At 38.8% G+C, this 20,799-nt stretch overlaps 1 protein-coding gene across 4 annotated transcripts in view; it reads right to left on the bottom strand.

Moving 5' to 3' along the window:
* Nucleotides 1-20,799, bottom strand: part of SVEP1 (sushi, von Willebrand factor type A, EGF and pentraxin domain containing 1) — a 193,148-nt gene that overhangs the window by 91,492 nt on the left and 80,857 nt on the right. For all 4 annotated transcript variants that reach the window (XM_035016093.1, XM_035016091.1, XM_035016092.1 and 1 more), the window contains 7 exons: nt 18,559-18,666; nt 17,505-17,636; nt 16,706-16,900; nt 15,250-15,371; nt 13,253-13,361; nt 2,145-2,309; nt 1,366-1,599 (listed from right to left, as the gene is read on the bottom strand). In XM_035016093.1, coding sequence (XP_034871984.1) covers nt 1,366-1,599; nt 2,145-2,309; nt 13,253-13,361; nt 15,250-15,371; nt 16,706-16,900; nt 17,505-17,636; nt 18,559-18,666 — 1,065 coding nt within the window. The remainder of the gene's footprint in view (nt 1-1,365; nt 1,600-2,144; nt 2,310-13,252; nt 13,362-15,249; nt 15,372-16,705; nt 16,901-17,504; nt 17,637-18,558; nt 18,667-20,799) is intronic.

Raw genomic sequence — 20,799 nt, 5'->3', positions numbered from 1 at the left:
ATACTGTCCACTAAAGGTAAGTCTGAGACATCCTTGGACTCAAGGGTCCCAAGGAAACGGGCCAATTTGAGGACCTTCCTTCCTTGGAGATTTGGTCTGCTACTTGGCAGGCTTGAAGTGACTCAGGATTTCTGAGACCAAAGCGGAATGTTAAGCCCATGGAAAGACTGCTAGCAAAGTGAGTATTTGTATAGAGAGGATACTTGAAATTAGCACCTAGATGATTCTGATGATAAAGTGTGTAAGAATTATGTGGGAACTTACTAAAGATTCAGATTCCAAGGCTCTGCCCCCCCCAGTGTCGGATGTATTAGTTCTGGGATGGGGCCCTAGTCAAGATGCACTTTGATAGGCCCTTCAGGGGATGTTGACACAGGTGGTCTGAAGACCATACTGAGAAACGCAGAACACTGATCAAGGTGATTCCTAATTTTTACTCACAACGTAGGGAGGAAACAAGAACAGGTTCAGAATGACCATTTTAAGGTGCTTTTGTTGGGCTGAATTTATCACCCACGTAAGTGAGCTCTGGGAATATCAATAAGAACTGTTGAGGAAGGTTTTCCAAGCAAGGGGAAAGACCCCATGCCTCCAGAGAGGTAAACACCAGACTCACATACAGAGTTTGGTTAGAGGAGTCTCCCCTATCTATAAACAATGACTTACTTGGGAAACAGGCTGGAATTGATGCAGATTGTGGCAGTCTGGGTTAAAAGTTAAGGGGCTGTGGGTAAGGAGAATGAGGAGTGGCTGTTTAATGGTTATTGGGGGTCTCCTTTGGAGGTAATGAAAATATTTTGGTGGTGGTGATGGCTGAACAGCATCGTGAGTGTGCTAAATGCCACTGAACCATACTCTTTAAAATGGTTGATTTTATGCCATGTGAATTTGGCACTGGCTACCTGGGTGGAAATCTTAGCTACACCACTTACTGTCTTAATAGATAAGACTTCCTGAGTAAGTTCCCAGCCTCTCTGGCTTCAGTTTTGCCATCTGTAAAATGTGCTTACTAGTAATAGCACTTCACAGAGTTGCTAAACAGAATTAAACACGAGAGGTGCTCAGCCAGCCTACGGAAGTGGTCAAAAAGTATTAGTCATTGTTACTGGAGATGCTGCTAAAAGTTGTGAGCTCTAAAGATCTAGAAATAAAACTAAGATCTGAGTCCCTTACCTGAAATAGTTTTCTTGTCCTGAACAACGGTGGTTTACTTAGATTCCTGAGACAAAATAATAATAAGAACAACCACACAACAATTGCAAAATGTTTCATTTCAATACCCTTGTATAGTTGTAAAGCAGCTCTACTCGTCTCATCTGACCCACTATGAGCCAGACATTTTTTTATCGCAGCAGAAAGTCTTACCACACATACGCCCTCTCAGCACCGAGCCTGGTCTGCAGAAAAGGAAAGCCTTCTCTGTCTCTAACGAATTGCTGTCGGCTACCAGAATTTCAGATGAAAGCTGAAAGGAGTACATGGGCTCCTGACTGAGGGTCCTTTCCAGTTGATTTGTGATGGTTTCCAAAGTCTTAATGAGTCGCTGCTGATTTTCCAGCTCAAGGGTATCATTTCTTTCATCAGGTAATAGCACACTAGCTGAGATAAAAACAAGACGAAATAAAACATAACACACACACATGGTGTTTCAGGAAACCATTTGTAGTTAGTTTGCTTTTGTTTTGTTTTTTTTTTACCAAAAAGAAATGGCACATTAAAAATCTTCCGGGAAAAATAAACTCACACTCAACCACTACTTACTGAGCAACTAGTATATGGATAATGTTAAGAACAATGCAATTTGTTTTAATCCTTCTCTCATTTGCTGGATCTACATCACCTTTTTGTGAAGCTCTTCCTTACAGCATGTTAAATTTCTGTAAATTCTTGCTTTTTAAAAACATGCCTTAGTTCGTCATGCCAAGGTGAGTACAAAGCAGGATGCTTGTTGCTGCGAGAATCATAAAATACATCTGTGATATTAAATTGCAAAAAATGACAAAACTTAGGTGATGGTGCTCTCCCTAATTTTCAGTTCCAGGATTATTTCCTAAGAATGATAACACATGGAAAATTTGCAAAATAGGTTTCCCACCAAGAATTTCACATTATATTGTCTTTTCAAACAGACAGTCTATCCTTACCTGTGATGTTAAAAATTAACTTAATTTTGTGGTTAGATAATGGGGCACTTCTTCTAATTCGTGAAGATCTGGCTTTGCCGACACCTGTGGGTGTTTCTTGCATGGAGTCCAAGAAATCATCGTAAGAGTAATCCAGCCTATTAGCTGTACCCCAACCACCAGGTCCTGGACAGTTGGGGCAGAGAAACAAGATTCTACAGTTGCCTTTTTATCCGCATTTAGGTTTGAATGTTAAGCCACAAGTCAAATTGCCCCTATTTCTTCAATTGTCCATAATGTACTGCATATGGGGATGCATCTAGAATCTCATTTATTTCTCATCTATAATCTTATATTGTAATTTTTAGGCACTTCATTTTAGATCTAGATTACCAATGAATTGCACAAGAAGAAAGAAAAGTCCCTTTGGAGCTACCTGGGCATTTAAGCCATTCTTACCTTTGAGTTAATAGTTAATTACCTTAGCTTTAGAGGTAAATAGGATGTGGGTGCAGAATTTTAATCAATTCCTACTTCCCTTCAGGGTTTGCTCCATTCTTTTTTAAAAATTTTAATATCAGCTTTATAAACTCAATGCAAATGAACAGGTTTCCTTTTATGAAGATTATTCAGGATACTGCATTATATTTTAAAGGTGGGGGCAGGGGTGCCTGGGTGGTGCAGTCAGTTAAGCAAAGGACTCTTGGTTTCAGCTCAGGTTGTGATCTCAGGGTCGTGGGATCAATCCCCACATCATGGTCTCCATGCTCAGCATAGAGTCTGCTTGAGATTCTCTCTCCTTCTCCCTCTGCCCTTCCCACTTGTGCTCACTCTCTCTCTAAAATAAATAAATAAATTTTAAAGGTGGGGACAGTTTCTGAAGGTAGCATGTAAGTTAAATGTGTATGTAACCAGGCTAGAGTATATAACATGGATATGTGAGATTCTTTAGATGCCCCAGTGCCATTGTGACCACCCACATGGATTCAGATTGTAGCTTCTGGATGTAGGGTATAAGGGTGTACAATTCTAGTCAAGTTACTTTCCTCTCTCTCAGCCTCAGTTTCTTCATTTATAAGTTGAGGTCATTCTTCTGACCTCACAGGTTTGGGGGATAACTCAGACAATATATATACCATTCAGCTCAGCATTTGACTCATTCTAAAACCTCAGTAAATGATATTAATATTGGTCTGGGTATATTGTTGTTGTGTGATTATGTGCTTTAAATATCAAATTGTATTTATACAGGCCTGTCCACCTATGTAAGTGGTTTAAGATTTTTAAATGAAATTTAGAGTTTTAAATAAAATAAGCTCTTAAAATTTTTTTTTGTCTAATTTATGTCTTTGGCCATTAAAATTACCTAAGATAAATATTTTTGTTTTTCACTTAAACATCTTTCCCACAAGCATTATGTAGCCATTATAAAAAAACAGATGAGTGGGGCAGAGCAAGATGGCGGAGGAGTAGCAGACCTGGATTTCGTCTGGTCTCAGGAATTCAGCTGGATAGGGATCAAACCATTCTGAACACCTACGAACTCAACAGGAGATGGAAGAAAAGAAGAGCAACAACTCTCTCATCAGAAAAGCGACCACTTTCTGGAATGTAGGACGTGCGGAGAAGTGAATCCGAGGTGATATTCGGGAGGATAGATGGCGGGGGAGGGGCCTCTGTCCGCCGCTTCTGGCAAGTGATAGAGCCGCGGAGCACAAAGTCGGAACTTTTAAAAGTCTGCTCTGGTGAGGGACGTCACTCTGGTGGCTAAGCGGGGGGTGGAACCCTCCGGGACAGTGTGGTCTCAGGACCCTCGGGGTCACAGAAAGACCGGGGGTGCCTGAGGGCGGCAGAGCTCCCAGGGATCGGAGCGGGGAAGCCGGCTGCAGAGGCGGAGCCCAGGCGCGGGCTCTCAGCTCGGGGTGGCCATAAACCGTGATCCGCGGCCCAGTCGGGCCCCTGCTCCTCCAGCAGGGACCCAACAAGCGGCAGATCCGGGGAGACTCACCTTCCTCCCCCGGGAGGAGCCGCGCAGGAGGGCACCGCAGGGATCTGCTGGGTTTGGACACTCCGCACGGGGTCGGGTGCCAGAGATAGAGGCGCGCGGTCACAGGCCGGGTGAGCACGAGTGTGGCCGGAGACCGGGGAGACGGGAGTGACTGACGGCTTTTCTCTGGGGGCTCACTGAGGAGCGGGGCCCCGAGTTCTCGGCTCCTCTGGGGTGGAGATTGGGAGGCTGCCATTTTCACTCTCGGCCTCCAACGCTGCACGGAAAGCTCGCAGGGAACAAAAGCTCCCGAGAGCAAACCCCAGCCGATTACTTAGCCCGGACCGGGCAAGGGCGGGGCAATTCTGCCTCCGGCAAGGATTTTTGGAAACCACGGCAACAGGCCCCTCCCCCAGATCAGCGAGAACAGCCAGCCAAGACCAAGTCTACCGATCAATGAGAACGGCAGAACTCCAGCGCTAGGGGAATAATGCACATAGAATTCATGGCTTTTTTACCATGATTCTTTAGTCTTTCAAAGTTAATTTTTTTTAACTGTCTTTTTTTTTTTGAATTTTTCTTTTTCCCTTTTTCAACCAACATCTTATCAATCCCTTTTTTAAAACACATTTTTATTTTTCATTTTTAGAGTCATATTCTATCCCTTCATAGTAGTTACCCATATTTTTGGCATATATATATAAGTTGTTCTCTCTTTAAAATTTTGAGATAGTTTCTTCTAACAGATCAAAATATACCCTAAATCTCTAGTGTATGTTTTTTTTCTACTCCCCTGCCTGATCATATTCTCTCCCTTTTTTTCTTTTTTTTAACCTCTTCTTTCTTTTTTCAAACAACTTATCAATTCCTTTTATAAAATTTTTTATAATTTTCATCTTTACAGTCATATTCCATCCCTTCATCATATCAACCCTTATTTTTGTACATATATAAGTTTTTCTTTCTTTAAAATTTTGGGAGGCACTTTCTTCTAACAGACCAAAATACACCCAAAATCTAGTGTGTGGCACTGATCTATGCACCAGCCTGATCATATTTGATCATATTCTGTTTTGTTTTTGTTTTGTTCTGTTTTTGTTTGTTTTTATCTTTATCTTTTTCTTTTTTTTCTTTTTCTTTTTTCTCTCTTTCCCTTTCTTTTCCCCCTGCTTCAGGTCTTTTCTGATTTGTTTAGAGTATATTTTCTTGGGACATTGTTACCCTGTTAGCATTTTGTTCTCTCATTCATCTATTCTCCTCTGGACAAAATGACAAGATGGAAAAAATCACCTCAACAAAAAGAACAAGAGGTAGTACCGACTGCCAGGGACCTACTCATTACATACATGAGTATGATGTCAGATTTAGAGTTCAGAATCATCACTTTAAAGATACTAGCTGGGCTTGAAAAAAGCATGGAAGTTATTAGAGAAACCCTTTCTGGAGAAGTAAAAGAACTAAAAGCTAACCAAGTCGAAATCAAAAAGGCTATTAATGAAGTGCAATCAAATATGGGGGCACTAACTGCTAGGATAAATGAGGCAGAAGAGAGAATCAGTGATATAGAAGACAAAATGATGGAAAATAAAGAAGCTGAGGAAAAGAGAGATAAACAACTACTGGATCACGAGGGCACAATTCGAGAAATAAACGATACCATAAGACGAAACAACATTAGAATAATTGGGATCCCAGAAGAAGAAGAAAGAGAGAGAGGGGCAGAAGGTATATTGGAGCAAATTATAGCAGAGAACTTCCCTAATTTGGGGAAAGAAACAGGCATCAAAATCCAGGAGGCACAGAGAACCCCTCTCAAAATCAATAAAAATAGGTCAACACCACCCCGACATCTAGTAGTAAAACTTACGAGTCTCAGAGACAAAGAGAAAATCCTGAAAGCAGCTCGGGAGAAGAGATCTGTAACCTACAATGGTAGAAACATTAGATTGGCAACATACCTATCCACAGAGACCTGGCAGGCCAGAAAGGACTGGCAGGATATATTCAGAGCACTAAATGAGAAAAATATGCAGCCAAGAATACTATATCCAACTAGGCTGTCATTGAAAATAGAAGGAGAGATAAAAAGCTTCCAGGACAAACAAAAACTAAAGGAATTTGCAAACACAAAACCAGCCCTACAAGGAATATTGGAAGGGATCCTCTAAGCCTAAGAGAGAGCCTAAAAGCAACATAGACCAGAAAGGAACACAGGCAATATACAGTAACAGTCACCTTATAGGTAATACAATGGCACTAAATTCGTATCTTTCAATAGTTACCCTGAATGTAAATGGGCTAAGTGCCCCAATCAAAAGACACAGGCTATCAGATTGGATTAAAAAACAAGACCCATCGATATGCTGTCTGCAAGAGACTCATTTTAGACCCAAAGACACCCCCAGATTGAAAGTGAGGGGGTGGAAAACCATTTACCATGCTAATGGACACCAAAAGAAAGCTGGGGTGGCAATCCTTATATCAGACAAATTAGACTTTAAACCAAAGACTGTAATAAGAGATGAGGAAGAACACTATATCCTACTTAAAGGGTCTATCCAACAAGATCTAACAATTGTAAATATCTATGCCCCTAACATGGGAGCAGCCAATTATATAAGGCAATTAATAACAAAAGCAAAGAAACACATTGACAACAATACAATAATAGTGGGGGACTTTAACACCCCCCTCACTGAAATGGACAGATCGTCTAAGCAAAAGATCAACAAGGAAATAAAGACTTTAAATGACACACTGGACCAAATGGACTTCACAGACATATTCAGAACATTCCATCCCAAAGCAACGGAATACACATTCTTCTTTAGTACCCATGGAACATTCTCCAGAATAGATCACATCCTAGGTCATAAATCAGGTCTCAACCGGTACCAAAAGATTGGGATCATTCCCTGCCTATTTTCAGATCACAGTGCTTTGAAACTAGAACTCAATCACAAAAGGAAAGTCTGAAAGAAATCAAATACATGGAGGCTAAAGAGCATTCTACTAAAGAATGAATGGGTCAAACAGGAAATTAAAGAAGAATTAAAAAAATTCATGGAAACCAATGAAAATGAAAACATAACTATTCAAAATCTTTGGGATGCAGCAAAGGCAGTCCTAAGAGGAAAGTATATAGCAATACAAGCCTTTCTCAAGAAACAAGAAAGGTCTCAAGTACACAACCTAACCCTACACCTAAAGGAGCTTGAGAAAGAACAGCAAATAAAGCCTAAACCCAGCAGGAGAAGAGAAATCATAAAGATCAGAGCAGAAATCAATGAAATAGAAACTAAAAGAACAGTAGAACAGATCAACGAAACTAGGAGCTGGTTCTTTGAAAGAATTAACAAGATTGATAAACCCCTGGCCACACTTATCAAAAAGAAAAGAGAAATGACCCAAATCAACAAAATCATGAATGAAAGAGGAGAGATCACAACCAACACCAAAGAAATACAAACAATTATAAGAACATATTATGAGCAACTCTATGCCAGCAAATTAGATAACCTGGAAGAAATGGATGCATTCCTAGAGATGTATCAACTACCAAAACTGAGCCAGGAAGAAATAGAAAACTTGAACAGACCTATAACCACTAAGGAAATTGAAGCAGTCATCAAAAATCTCCCAACAAACAAAAGCCCAGGGCCAGATGGCTTCCCAGGGGAATTCTACCAAACATTTCAAGAAGAATTAATACCTATTCTTCTGAAACTGTTCCAAAAAATAGAAATGGAAGGAAAACTTCCAAACTCGTTTTACGAGACCACCATTACCTTGATCCCAAAACCAGACAAAGACCCCATCAAAAAGGAGAATTACAGACCAATATCCTTGATGAACATGGATGCAAAAATTCTCACCAAAATACTAGCCAATAGGATCCAACAGTACATTAAAAGGATTATTCACCACGACCAAGTGGGATTTATCCCTGGGCGGCAAGGTTGGTTCAACATCTGCAAATCAATCAACATGATACAATACATTAACAAAAGAAATAACAGGAATCATATGATCCTCTCAATAGATGCAGAAAAAGCATTTGACAAAGTACAGCATCCTTTCTTGATCAAAACTCTTCAGAGTATAGGCATAGAGGGTACATACCTCAATATCATAAAAGCCATCTATGAAAAACCTACAGCGAATATCATTCTCAATGGGGAAAAACTGAGAGCTTTCCCCCTAAGATCAGGAACGCGGCAGGGATGTCCACTATCACCGCTGCTATTCAACATAGTATTAGAAGTCCTAGCCACAGCAATCAGACAACAAAAAGAAATCAAAGGCATCCAAATCAGCAAAGAAGAAGTCAAACTCTCCCTCTTTGCAGATGATATGATACTTTATGTGGAAAACCCAAAAGACTCCACCCCAAAACTGCTAGAACTCATATAGGAATTCAGTAAAGTGGCAAGATATAAAATCAGTGCACAGAAATCAGTGGCATTCCTATACACCAACAATAAGACAGAAGAAAGAGAAATTAAGGAGTCGATCCCATTTACAACTGCACCCAAAACCATAAGATACCCAGGAATAAATCTAACCAAAGAGGCAAAGGATCTGTACTCAGAAAACTATAAAATACTCATGAAAAAAACTGAGGAAGACACAAAGAAATGGAAAAACATCCCATGTTCATGGATTGGAAGAACAAGTATTGTGAAGATGTTAATGCTACCTAGAGCAATCTACACATTCAATGCAATCCCCATCAAAATACCATCCACTTTTTTCAAAGAAATGGAACAAATAATCCTAAAATTTGTATGGAACCAGAAAAGACCTCGAATAGCCAGAGGAATGTTGAAAAAGAAAAGCAAAGTTGGCGGCATCACAATTCTGGACTTCCAGCTCTATTACAAAGCTGTCATCGTTAAGACAGTATGGTACTGGCACAAAAACAGACACATAGATCAATGGAACAGAATAGAGAGCCCAGAAATGGACCCTCAACTCTATGGTCAACTAATCTTCGACAAAGCAGGAAAGAATGTCCAATGGAAAAAAGACAGTCTCTTCAACAAATGGTGTTGGAAAAATTGGACAGCCACATGCAGAAGAATGAAACTGGACCATTTCCTTACACCACAAACAAAAATAGACTCCAAATGGTTGAAAGGCCTTAATGTGAGACAGGAGTCCATCAAAATCCTAAAGGAGAACACAGGCAGCGACCTCTTTGACCTCAGCCGCAGCAACTTCTTCCTAGAAACATCGCCAAAGGCAAGGGAAGCAAGGGCAAAAAATGAACTATTGGGACTTCATCAAGATAAAAAGCTTTGCAAAGCGAAGGAAACAGTCAACAAAACCAAAAGACAACCGACAGAATGGGAGAAGATATTTGCAAATGACATGTCAGATAAGGGGCTAGTATCCAAAATCTATAAAGAACTTACCAAACTCAACACCCAAAGAACAAAGAATCCAATCAAGAAATGGGCAGAAGACATGAACAGACATTTTTCCAAAGAAGACATCCAAATGGCCAACAGACACATGAAAAAGTGCTCAACATCGCTCAGCATCAGGGAAATCCAAATCAAAACCTCAATGAGATACCACCTCACACCAGTCCAAATGGCTAAAATGAACAAGTCAGGAAATGCCAGATGTTGGCGGGGATGCGGAGAAAGGGGAACCCTCCTACACTGCTGGTGGGAATGCAAGCTGGTGCAACCACTCTGGAAAACAGTATGGAGGTTCCTCAAAAAGTTGAAAATAGAGCTACCCTACGACCCAGCAATTGCACTACTGGGTATTTGCCCCAAAGATACAAAAGTAGGGATCCAAAAGGGTACGTGCACCCCGATGTTTATAGCAGCAATGTCCACAATAGCCAAACTGTGGAAAAAGCCAAGATGTCCATCGACAGATGAATGGATAAAGAAGATGTGGTATATATACATACAGTGAAATATTATGCAGCCATCAAAAGGAATGAGATCTTGTCATTTGCAACGACGTGTTTGGAACTGGAGGGTATTATGCTGAGTGAAATAAGTCAAACAGAGAAAGACATGTATCATATGACCTCACTGATATGAGGAATTCTTAATCTCAGGAAACAAACAGGGTTGCTGGAGTGGGGGGTGGGGTGGGAGGGATGGGGTGACTGGGTGATAGACACTGGGGAGGGTATGTGCTCTGGTAAGTGCTGTGAATTGTGCAAGACTGTTGAAACTCAGATCTGTACCTCTAAAACAAATAATGCAATATATGTTAAGAAAAAAAAAAAGAAGAAGAAGAAGATAGCAGAGGGGAAGAATGAAGGGGGGAAATCGGAGGGGGAGACAAACCACGAGAGACGATGGACTCTTAAAAACAAACTGAGGGTTCTAGAGGGGAGGGGAGTGGGAGGAGGGGTTAGCCTGGTGATGGGTATTGAGGAGGGCACGTTCTGCATGGAGCACTGGGTGTTATGCACAAACAATGAATCATGGAACACTACATCTAAAACTAATGATGTAATGTATGGTGATTAACATAACAATAAAAAATTAAAAAAAAAACAGATGAGCCAAGACAAAAAACTTTTTGATTACCTACAATTCCACCATATAGAAATAATGCCTAGAACATTTTAGGCAAGATTTTCTTCTATGAATATATAAACACACACATATATGTTAATGCATACATAGATACATGAATCACTGGAATAGAAATAAACATACCATACCTTTAACAAACGATTATACTATGTGTATATTATTTAGTAATCTTTCTCTAATTTTCTCAATGATATATTATGGCATTTCTGTGTCAAATGGTTTCATAATATTCTCTTCTATGGCTATACCACAAACTAACCAGGTTTCTCTTTCCAAACTTTTAGGTTATTTCAAAATTCTAGAACATCCTTGTGCATAGAGGATTTCATAAAATGTAAGGCACCATCAATGAGAAGATATATTCCAATTTCAGAGATGTCCAAATAAAAATGTACACCTTAGAATTTATAAAATGTAGTATATCTCTGCATACTGGCATGATTTTTATCTTGAGAAATATTCTTAGAATTAGATTTCTGGGTTTGAGTTTTTTTCATCTTTTTGATACATATTGTCAATTGCTCTTCAATTTCTCCCCTGCATACAATCTATGAGTATGATTTTTTTTCTTACACTCTTGCCAATTTGGGGTATTATGATTCTTATTTGAATTTGTTAATCTGACAGGTCAAAAAGGGCATCTCATTTTAGTTTTAACTTGAATTACATGACTATTATGAAGTCAAACCATTTTAATATATTTATTGGCCCTTTGTTTTTAATACGTTATGACTTGCCAAGGTGTTGTTTGAAATATTACGCTAATTTTGTGACTCCCTACTGTAAAGATATTCAAGGAGGAAGACTTATCTCTTAAGATCAATTGTACCACGTGTCCACATATGATTCTAAGAAACTGCCCTTTTGATCCTTATTAGATGACAAATATCACCCATCTCAAAGCCTTATGATGACACCTCACTCCCTCTAGGTGCATCCTTATACCCTCAACAATCTGCCTCAATAATCTGGGAGGGGAAGCCTGTGTCATGTGTGACAGAAGAGTCATTATTATTCTAGACAAGCCACTGCCAACGCCACTTCACGTTTTTCTAACACTTTAACGTCCAAAATTTTCACTGAGAAGTTTTACATAACAGTTAAAAATGGAAAAAAAGTCTACCAGTAGGAAATTGTTTACATAAGTTATGGCAAATTGACTGATTAATATGTGGCCACTGAAATTGAAGTATAATATTTAGTGACAGAAAAATGTCCTCAATATAATGTTAACTAAAAATTCAAGTTTACAAAGTAGTATGGGCGTATATACATACGTATGTACAGTTATATGTATATATGTTAATGTATATATAGTAATACATATATTAGTATATTAACAGAATTATTTATGGGATTGTGTGGGTTATCTTGATTTCCTTCTTTGGGTTTTAGCATTTTTCCAATTTTTGCAATAAACATATATGCAGAAATATTTTTTAAAATTTAAAAAGTGTAAAGCAAATGTCAACATCACTCTAAATGCTAAGTCACTAAAAATACTATGCATATGATTAGTGTCAGAAACAAAAAGGATGTCTGCTGTAATGTCAATTAATATTGTCTCAGATAACCTTCCAAGGACTTTAGGTGTACTTGTACTTATTCATTTAATCCTGAGAATGGCCCTATGAGTTCAGTACTCTCATATATATACATATACCCATTTTTATAGGTGAGGAAACTGAGGCACAGAGTACAAACTTGCTTAAGACCACACAGCTAATAGGTAGTAGAGCCAGAATTTGGACATAAGAAGTTGGTCTTAGAGTCCATGTGCTTAACCATGACACTATTTTGTTATCGCTATTATTATTTTTTTTGAGAGGGAAAGAGAAAGGGGGGAGAAGGAGAGGGAGAGAGACTTTTAAGCAGGCTCCGTGCCCAGTGTGGACCCCAACACAGGGCTCAGTCTCACAAGCCTGAGATCATAACCTGAGCCGAAATCAAGGGTCAGACGCTTAACTGACTGGGCCACCCAGGCACCCCCATCACTATTATATTTAAAAACATTATTCTGGAAGTGTTGGACAGTTTTATAACAATGCAATAAAAATGACAAATATAATTACTAGAAAGGTAGATGATTTTACTAATGAAAGACCCAACTGTGACTACTGAAATCTTCCAGAAATATTAAGGCAGTAAGCTAAATGGCCAGCTACACCAGCAAACAAATCACATACCACAGTTAGAAATAACCTTAATAAAAATGCTCAGAGATAATATGGAGAAAACATGAAAATCCAATTAGAAGGTATATCAGACTCGAATAGATTGCATCTAAATATATTCTGGGTGAGAAATCTGAATATTTTACATGTGTAACTATTTTAAATTAATGGCTTAATTATAATTTAAATTGAATGCCATATAAAAATTGCTTTGGTACTATTCTAAGATATATCAATAATAAAATTTCACAATCATAATGTGACTTTATTTTTCTTAGTTTTTATCATCTCAAGAGTTTTGGTTTAAAAAAAGTTTTTCTAGTTTGCCCCACTCTTCTGGACTTATTTTATTTTGCAGATCAATCTTGCAATCTTGACACTGCATAATTTAATTACCAATTGCAAAGCCATTTTCATAGTCATAATTGTATTCGAGGCAATATTTTTTGGTCAGGTCCTCTAATCTGCAATCAATGTCCTCAGCATCACTACAAAATGATGGGACCTGCAAATAAAAAATGAAGAGTATGAAATGTAAATTGCACCTCTATGTGCTCTGGATAAGCCCTTTGTTCTGTTGGACTTCACATCTCTCTCTATTGGAGGGAGGAGAGGACTAGAGCTCTGCATGCTCCTGGACAGACTCCCGCCCCTCATCCACACCCTCTCCTAAGGCCTCCAGTGCTTGTGGACCACCAGAATTAGTTTCAGTCCCTTTTTCTCTGTGCATGTCACTGATCCCCAGAAGCCCAGGACCCCAGCATATCTCTTGTCTCTGAACTTTTACCCCTAACGGCTCTTTAGATCCCTTTTCTCTGACTCTATCTCCCACCCATCTCTAAGTCCTCAGAACCTCCTCTGTCCTCTGGAACTCCCAGTCATCAGTGAATCTCCTATTATTTTTTTCACCTCTCTTTATGGTCCCTTCATCTTTGCTCTCAATGACACCCCACTTCCCAGTTTTCTTAAACTGTGGGTGTGGAGGTGGAGGAAGTATTTTCCTCACTCTTCCCTGCTGTTTCCAGATCATGCTCCCGTATCCCTCCTTAGAGCCTCACAGTCCTGAAGTTCATGGTATAGAAGGTGGCCCCTCTGTGTGTCAGCCATCTACAACCTTTCCCCATTCTGCATCACCCCCTCATTCCAAGAACATCCAGTAACTGTCCCTGTTATAATTCTTGGTGATTTCTATATTCACCTAGCTAATCCTTCCTTCACCTTGGCTTCTCACTTCCTTTTCCCCCTCTCCTCCAGTCTTCCAGCCTTACTTTGTTCCTTGCTGTCATGGTCATACCTCAGACCTCGTCATTACCAATAACTGCACCCTCTCCTACTCTCGGAAGTCTTTGACTTCATCAGATTTATAATCCATGGACCCTACCACCTCTTCACTGTCTCTCAGTCCGATGTCTTCACCTCCTTGTTTATCCGTCTTAGAGTCTATGGCTCATCACCAGGAATCACTCCCTCACGTGCACCCACTTCCATCGTTTGTCTGTAGAACCCATAACCCTAGTTAAACTAATTGCTCTGCTTTCTCTTCACATGCACTCGTGTGGTTAATTACAGCTTGAGAGAAAATACAATCCTGCTTCCTGCCAATCCTACCACCTTTCTTTAGCACATTCATTTGTGCTTTCCTAAAAATTATTTTACACCATCAACTCCCTTTCCAAACCTCAACAACTCCTCCCCATCCTTACTCTCTCAGCTGATCACTCTGCCTCTTTTTTCCACTGAGAAAATAGAAGTCAGAAAAAATCCTTTGACACACTTCTACCACCGTGGGTACCCACTTGTGCATCCGTGTCCCTGCGTACCCTACTTCCTTGGCTCCCCTCTTTCTCTCACACTGGACATCAAATCTATTACCACTGAATCTACCCCTAGCATCTATCCAAAATCTAAGCTGACTACTCTGTTAGGGATACAAATACGTATATAACACATTTCCTTTGAGATGCTCAACACAAGTTAAATACATTGTTTTGCTTTCCTACAAACAGTGAAAGAATCCTAAACAAAAATGAATGAAAAAGAAAATCCTTTCAATGTTCAATTATCTCATCATAAAATAAATACAGTCTACAATGGCATTTTTGTCATACTTTAAATAACAAAGCAGACATTTTCAAACCACATGGACCCCACACTTCTCTGGCTTTCTGACTCAGAATGTTTTAAAAAACTCAAAATGTTTTAATAAAGATTCACTTATAATTCATTCCAGAAGTCCAAAACCTATGAGCAATTCTAAATATTAAGAGCAAGTTTGGATTACAGAGAGGTGGGAAATCATCAGGACACGGAATTCCAGTGGCAGGTTACCCTAAGGGGCTATGAAAAGCTCAACGGCATCCTTTAAAATCCGACAAACAATACTGCTGACATACCATTTTCCCCAGGGTAGTCTCAAATGCTTCAGAAAACTTCTTCAACAGATCTGTATCATCACAACGAGTTGCTTTGTACAGCATCTCAAAGGATTTGAACCCATGATTTGCAAAACGTTTTACTGGAAAATGTTAGAGAAAACAGTTTCAGATGGTTAGGTGTTTTCAACACAAAGATTTAATTGTCTTTGGAATAAATGTAGCTTAGGACTTTGATTCTAAAATGATTTGTGGGATTTCTATAAAAACAAAAGATGACAGTTAAGAAAAATTTCTAGGCATTAACTGATCGTTATAAACCATGAGTCAAGTAGCACTGTACCCAGTTATCCAGTGATGAGGTTTGCTTTGATATATTATTCTTTAGCTTGCAATCACATTAAGAAAATAAACACTTAAGGGAAAAAGAGATTTAAACATTTTTAAATTATATTTCTGGGAATTTTTGAAAAATCCTGCCTTGGTCAAAGATATCTTTTATGTTTACATAAATTTGTATCATATATGTTTCTATTATATTTTTAACCAATATACACTGAAAATTATCTAAATATGATGGACAATCATAATCCTTGAAAGTGTAATTCCCACAGAGAACTCCTCCTTGGATCAGAAACTTGCATGGTTAGGCACAGCAAGATGTCCCATAATATTCTGAGACAATGACTCCTAATAGCATCAGCATTAAAATACTACTGTCTAAATCTGTGACAGAGGTGATTGATACTGTAGAACTTTTAATTACTACCCAAATTTGTGGAAAAAAATAGCTCAAGTAATTGGGCTTTATTCTTTTTCCAAGACATTGGCATTTAAGCTCCATCTATGGTACTGAATCAAAGATTCATTCCAAAGAATATTTATTTATACCAGACAAAAAACTGGCTATTTTTATAACAATACATATATTTAAGATTATAGAATAGCTCTAAATCTAAATCAGACCTAAAGAGATTGTAACTGATCTTTCCCCATCACATATGATGGATCTTACTTTAAATATAAGCTCCTCTGCAGACTATGAGCCTGTAAGTTCAAGTTTATGGATCAAGAACAACATGCTGACAAGTCTATTTCTGGTAGAAACAAGGAGAGGGCCAAGATGGGTTTGCCTTAAAAGGAATCTTGTCCTGTAGCAATCAATAACCAGACTCTGATGGGCTAACATTTTAAATCAAGGGCTGAACATTTCTCTTATTCACAAACATTTCAAATTCATGAACCATCTTTTAAGTAAGCTCTATGCCCAGTGTGGTGCTCAAACTCATGACCCCAAGATCAAGAGTTGCATGCTCTACTAAGTGAGCCAGCCAGGTGCCCCTCATGGCACCATTTTTCACTCATGAAACCCAATCCCTATAGTAAGGCATTTTCCTCTTAAATGCTCAGAAATGTACACACACGCAAACCCACACACACACATATGAAAGGAGTCCAGGAAGAAATTAAAACTTACTAGCACAGTCTGGCCATTCAGTGGAGTATGGTGGCTTCCAGATTCCATCTTCATAAGCACAGTAATACTTCTCAGTAGACCCTTCTGTGAAATCATAGCCCTCCAAGCAACTTAATGTGCAGTTAACTCCAGCACTATCTTGAGTGCATATAAAATCCCCATTCACAGGTGTAAATGGAACTTCACAGGGAGAAGCTGCATAAAAAAAAGTACAATTATTTACAGTGGTATAAACAATATAATTAATATAAATTAAATTCTATGAGTCTAAGCTGAATTTTGAAAAGGACTCCTCCTGTCCACCAGCATTCCTAGAAAAACTTTCATCATAAATCCTTAGTGCGGGAACATGACAACATATGCCTCTTGGTTCCTAGGTGGGCACAGCTGAAAAGCTGTACCTCTGTATGATTAGAGGCTGTGCATATATTTTATAAATGCTAAGTTATTTCTGATTTGGGGTTGTTATTTGTGGCCTTCCTATAATAAGAGTGAAAACTAGATAGCATTATGTAGCAAGCATATTTTCAGAGTCTGTCTCCTCAGCTCTTCAAAATTATGACAGTAACATTTTATACTTTTAGTGAAAATGTTAATGACATGTTAATTAAAGACTACTCTTGAAGAAAATATTTCTATGTATCATGAGGTGAAGCAATTACAATGAGAAACGTAAAAAAGATCTGTCAGTATACTTACTTTACGAATCTACTGCACACAGTCCATTTTCTCTCACAAAATATAGTAATTACATATGGCAAATGTCAACTAGATTTCCGGAGGTTTATGAAGAGAATACCTTTTATGACAATGTGGATGTCACAGCTTCTGTTATTGCCCGAGGGATCAGTGGCTGTATACCGTACTATAGTCTCCCCGTGAGGGAGAAGGTCTCCTGGTGAATGGCTCCTGGTGATGAACAATACGGCCCCTAGAGAGGAAAGAAGGGACCTAGTTTTGGGGTGACTGGTGTGCAGTCACTTTATCAGTTCCTGTATTTGATTTGAATTTTCATTTTCTCTTTATACAAACCAGCTGGGCATTCAATTTATGTTGATTTGGTCACCAGTAAAAAAATAAAAGATGCAATACTTATGCTGTAACATAGAAGTATTAGACTCAAAAACCACATCAGAATAAGGCATTCTTGCTAAATAAATGATTTTCCTTGAGTAGATCAGTCTATTGGCATATTGGAAAATTTTAAAAATTCTTTACTTAAATTCAATTTAGTTAATATATACGATATTATTAGTTTGAGGGGTAGAATTCAGTGATTCATCAGTTGTATATAATACCTGGTGCTCATTACATCAAGTGCCCTCCTCATTGCCCATCACCCAATTATCCCTACCCCTCACTCACCAATAGTGGGAATTTAATTAAGAAATTTATTTAATTTGCCTTTTTAATTGTTGCTTACTGGGTTTTAGTGAGACCTTTAACATGAACTTCAACTGTATTTGCTCATTTTTTTTTTCTGCTTTCCTATGAACTTTTCTGATTTTAGGGGCAAATGTTGAAGAAATGAGTATGAATACGAACTCTACTAACGATATTACTAAAATGCATAGTTTATGCCTTCAGGACAATGTAAACATAGAGACTCAATGAATACGTTTAATAAATGTGCACTGGATACTGAATGAAGGGAACCCCATGGATAGGTAAGATTAGTAATATTAAATTATATAATTATCCTAGCATTAAAACATATTACCTTATATGAATATTCATTCTACTTAGACAAGATGCAATTTGCTTTTCATTTCTTTTATCCTTTTTAAAAGCTTTTAAAAATGAAATACAATTCAGTGTTAACCATGCTGACCACAAAGTCTCTGCGTCTGCACCTGAGTTGTCTGAGAACTGAGGCTCATCCCACGTTGCAGGATACTCCTTCTCTGAGACTTGAATCGGAGGTGGGGATCTGCACCAGTCTATGCTAGGTGGTTCTACATCTAAAAAACAGGAAAGCAGAGAAAGAAGTTACAACTGATATTCAAAAATGACAAGGGGGTGTGCAGAAGAGAACTGAAGTCTACTTGTGCTAGCAGAGAACCTTGACCTTGTTAAGCTGGCCCTGGAGCCCCCCTTGACAATGAGATTTGTTGTAATCCTGGTCTCAAGACAAAAGAAAGAGCTGATTCTTGTTATGCTGCCCTCTCCCTGTTAAAGAAGAAATACTAGGTTCCTAAAATCACCCTGAGCACAGCTATGTAAAAGCTAATTCTGGGGGCACCTGGGTGGCTCAGTCGGTTAAGTGTCCAACTCCTGGTTTTGGCTCAGGTCATGATCTCAGGGTTGTGGGATCGAGCCCCTGTGCAGCTCCACGCTCAGCATGGAGTCTGCTTGACATTCTCTCTCCTTCTCCCTCTGCCCCTCCCCCTGATCACTCGCTATCTCTCCTCCCGCCCCCAAGTAAATAAATAAAGTTTTAAAACAAAATAAAAGATTTTTTAAAAAGGCAATTCTGGATGTGGTGGGCATTCCACCCAGAGTAGTTGAGCTGATCGACCAGGAAGTGAAGAGAACCTTCCCAGAGAAGCAGAGGAGTGAAATGACCAAATCTCATGCTAGGCAAATTTAAGGGACTTATCTGAGGTTATTACGCTAGAAGATTGCAATCATATGCATTAAGACCAAGGTATCTCTCTACATGATATACGAAAACACATACTCGGAAATTAAATGAGCTGTTATCTGTGAGGATATATAGATTTCTGTTTTATGCTAAGTCTTTTCTCTTTTCCTCATGCTTGTCATTTCATTAGCGCAGTGCCTTTGGTTTACTACTTTTTGAGACTATAAATTCTGTTGACGCGTGACGAAGTCTCTCTTGCTCACAGTTAGCTTTTCACTGCAGAGCACAGCACCTGGTCCGTAACTCATGCTCAAAAAAAGTTGCTGAATAAAGAAAAACATGAAGAAATGCTCATTGGAGTTCTGTGCACTTGAAGGGTGCTGAATCAAGTCAATTCAGAGTTAAACTGACAAATCTGGCAGCATTTACTATTTTCCCAAAAGAAACTGCAAATAGGTATTTCCAAGATTTTCTAAACTTACCTGATTCTGGACAAACATTTTAAAGCTGAGCTGCAGGCACAAGAGAGCACCAAGACTCAGTCAATTACTGTCAAAAGCACGGGAGGTACTGGCGGTCTCCAAAGGAGAGAGAAAGCCTATTTCAGAGCAAGTGAGGCAGCATTCCCTGGAACGCTGAGCAAAAGCATTCCTGCTTCCTCTCACTTATCAGTAAGATACCCACACCCTGTCATCTGAGGAAACGAGAAAATGTGGGCTTTCAAATATTTTCTCTATCTCTCTCTGTCTCTGTCTCTCTCTGCCCCCCCTTCTCTTTCTCCCCCTTTCTCTCACCTTCTCCTGCTCCCTCTTCTTTCCCATTTCATCTCTCTTTCATAATTTGAAAATCCAGTGTCTAGCTAGACCCTTGAGTACACATTTTACATTTCACCAGGCTGACTCTTCATTGTGAAAAATTAAAACTTGGCAAATGCTTGAACCACAGTTCCATGTCTAAAATCACAGTATTATAGAAAACAAATCCAGCATATTTTCATATGACTGGCAAAGTTCATGTTTAAAACAACACTGAACAAGCAATGAAAAAACCTAAGCACTATAAAATGAATTAGGCTGATTTTTACTTGCATCGCTTTTTATCTACTTTTACCCAAACCTGTAATTTCTAAGGTAAGGAGCCAGTCTGATATACATTAGTTATTTCAAGAAGTTATGTAAAATTCTTGAAATAAAATGAATTTAATGTGTTCAATTTTTAAACAAACATATTAAAATATATGAGACGAATATAGCAAAATGTCAATATGTTTATATAGAGCTTAACATGTGTCAGGCACCAGTTCAAATAGTTTATGAATTTTAACTAATTAAAAACCTCACAATAACCCTGTGATGTAATATGTTAATTAATTATATTTTTGGATGAAGAATCTGAGGCACAAAGAGGCTACTGTTCACACTGACTTTAAGTGGGAGAGTGGACTCAGATTGGGCTCAGAGTCTGTGCTCTTGACCACTACAGACTGCTACATATCCTATTTCTCCACGTA

Source organism: Mirounga leonina, unplaced genomic scaffold (genome assembly GCF_011800145.1).
Source record: "Mirounga leonina isolate KUSES-001 unplaced genomic scaffold, KU_Mleo_1.0 Mir_170, whole genome shotgun sequence".
Taxonomy (NCBI): Eukaryota; Metazoa; Chordata; class Mammalia; order Carnivora; family Phocidae; genus Mirounga; species Mirounga leonina.
This window is presented reverse-complemented; position numbering and strand designations above follow the sequence as displayed.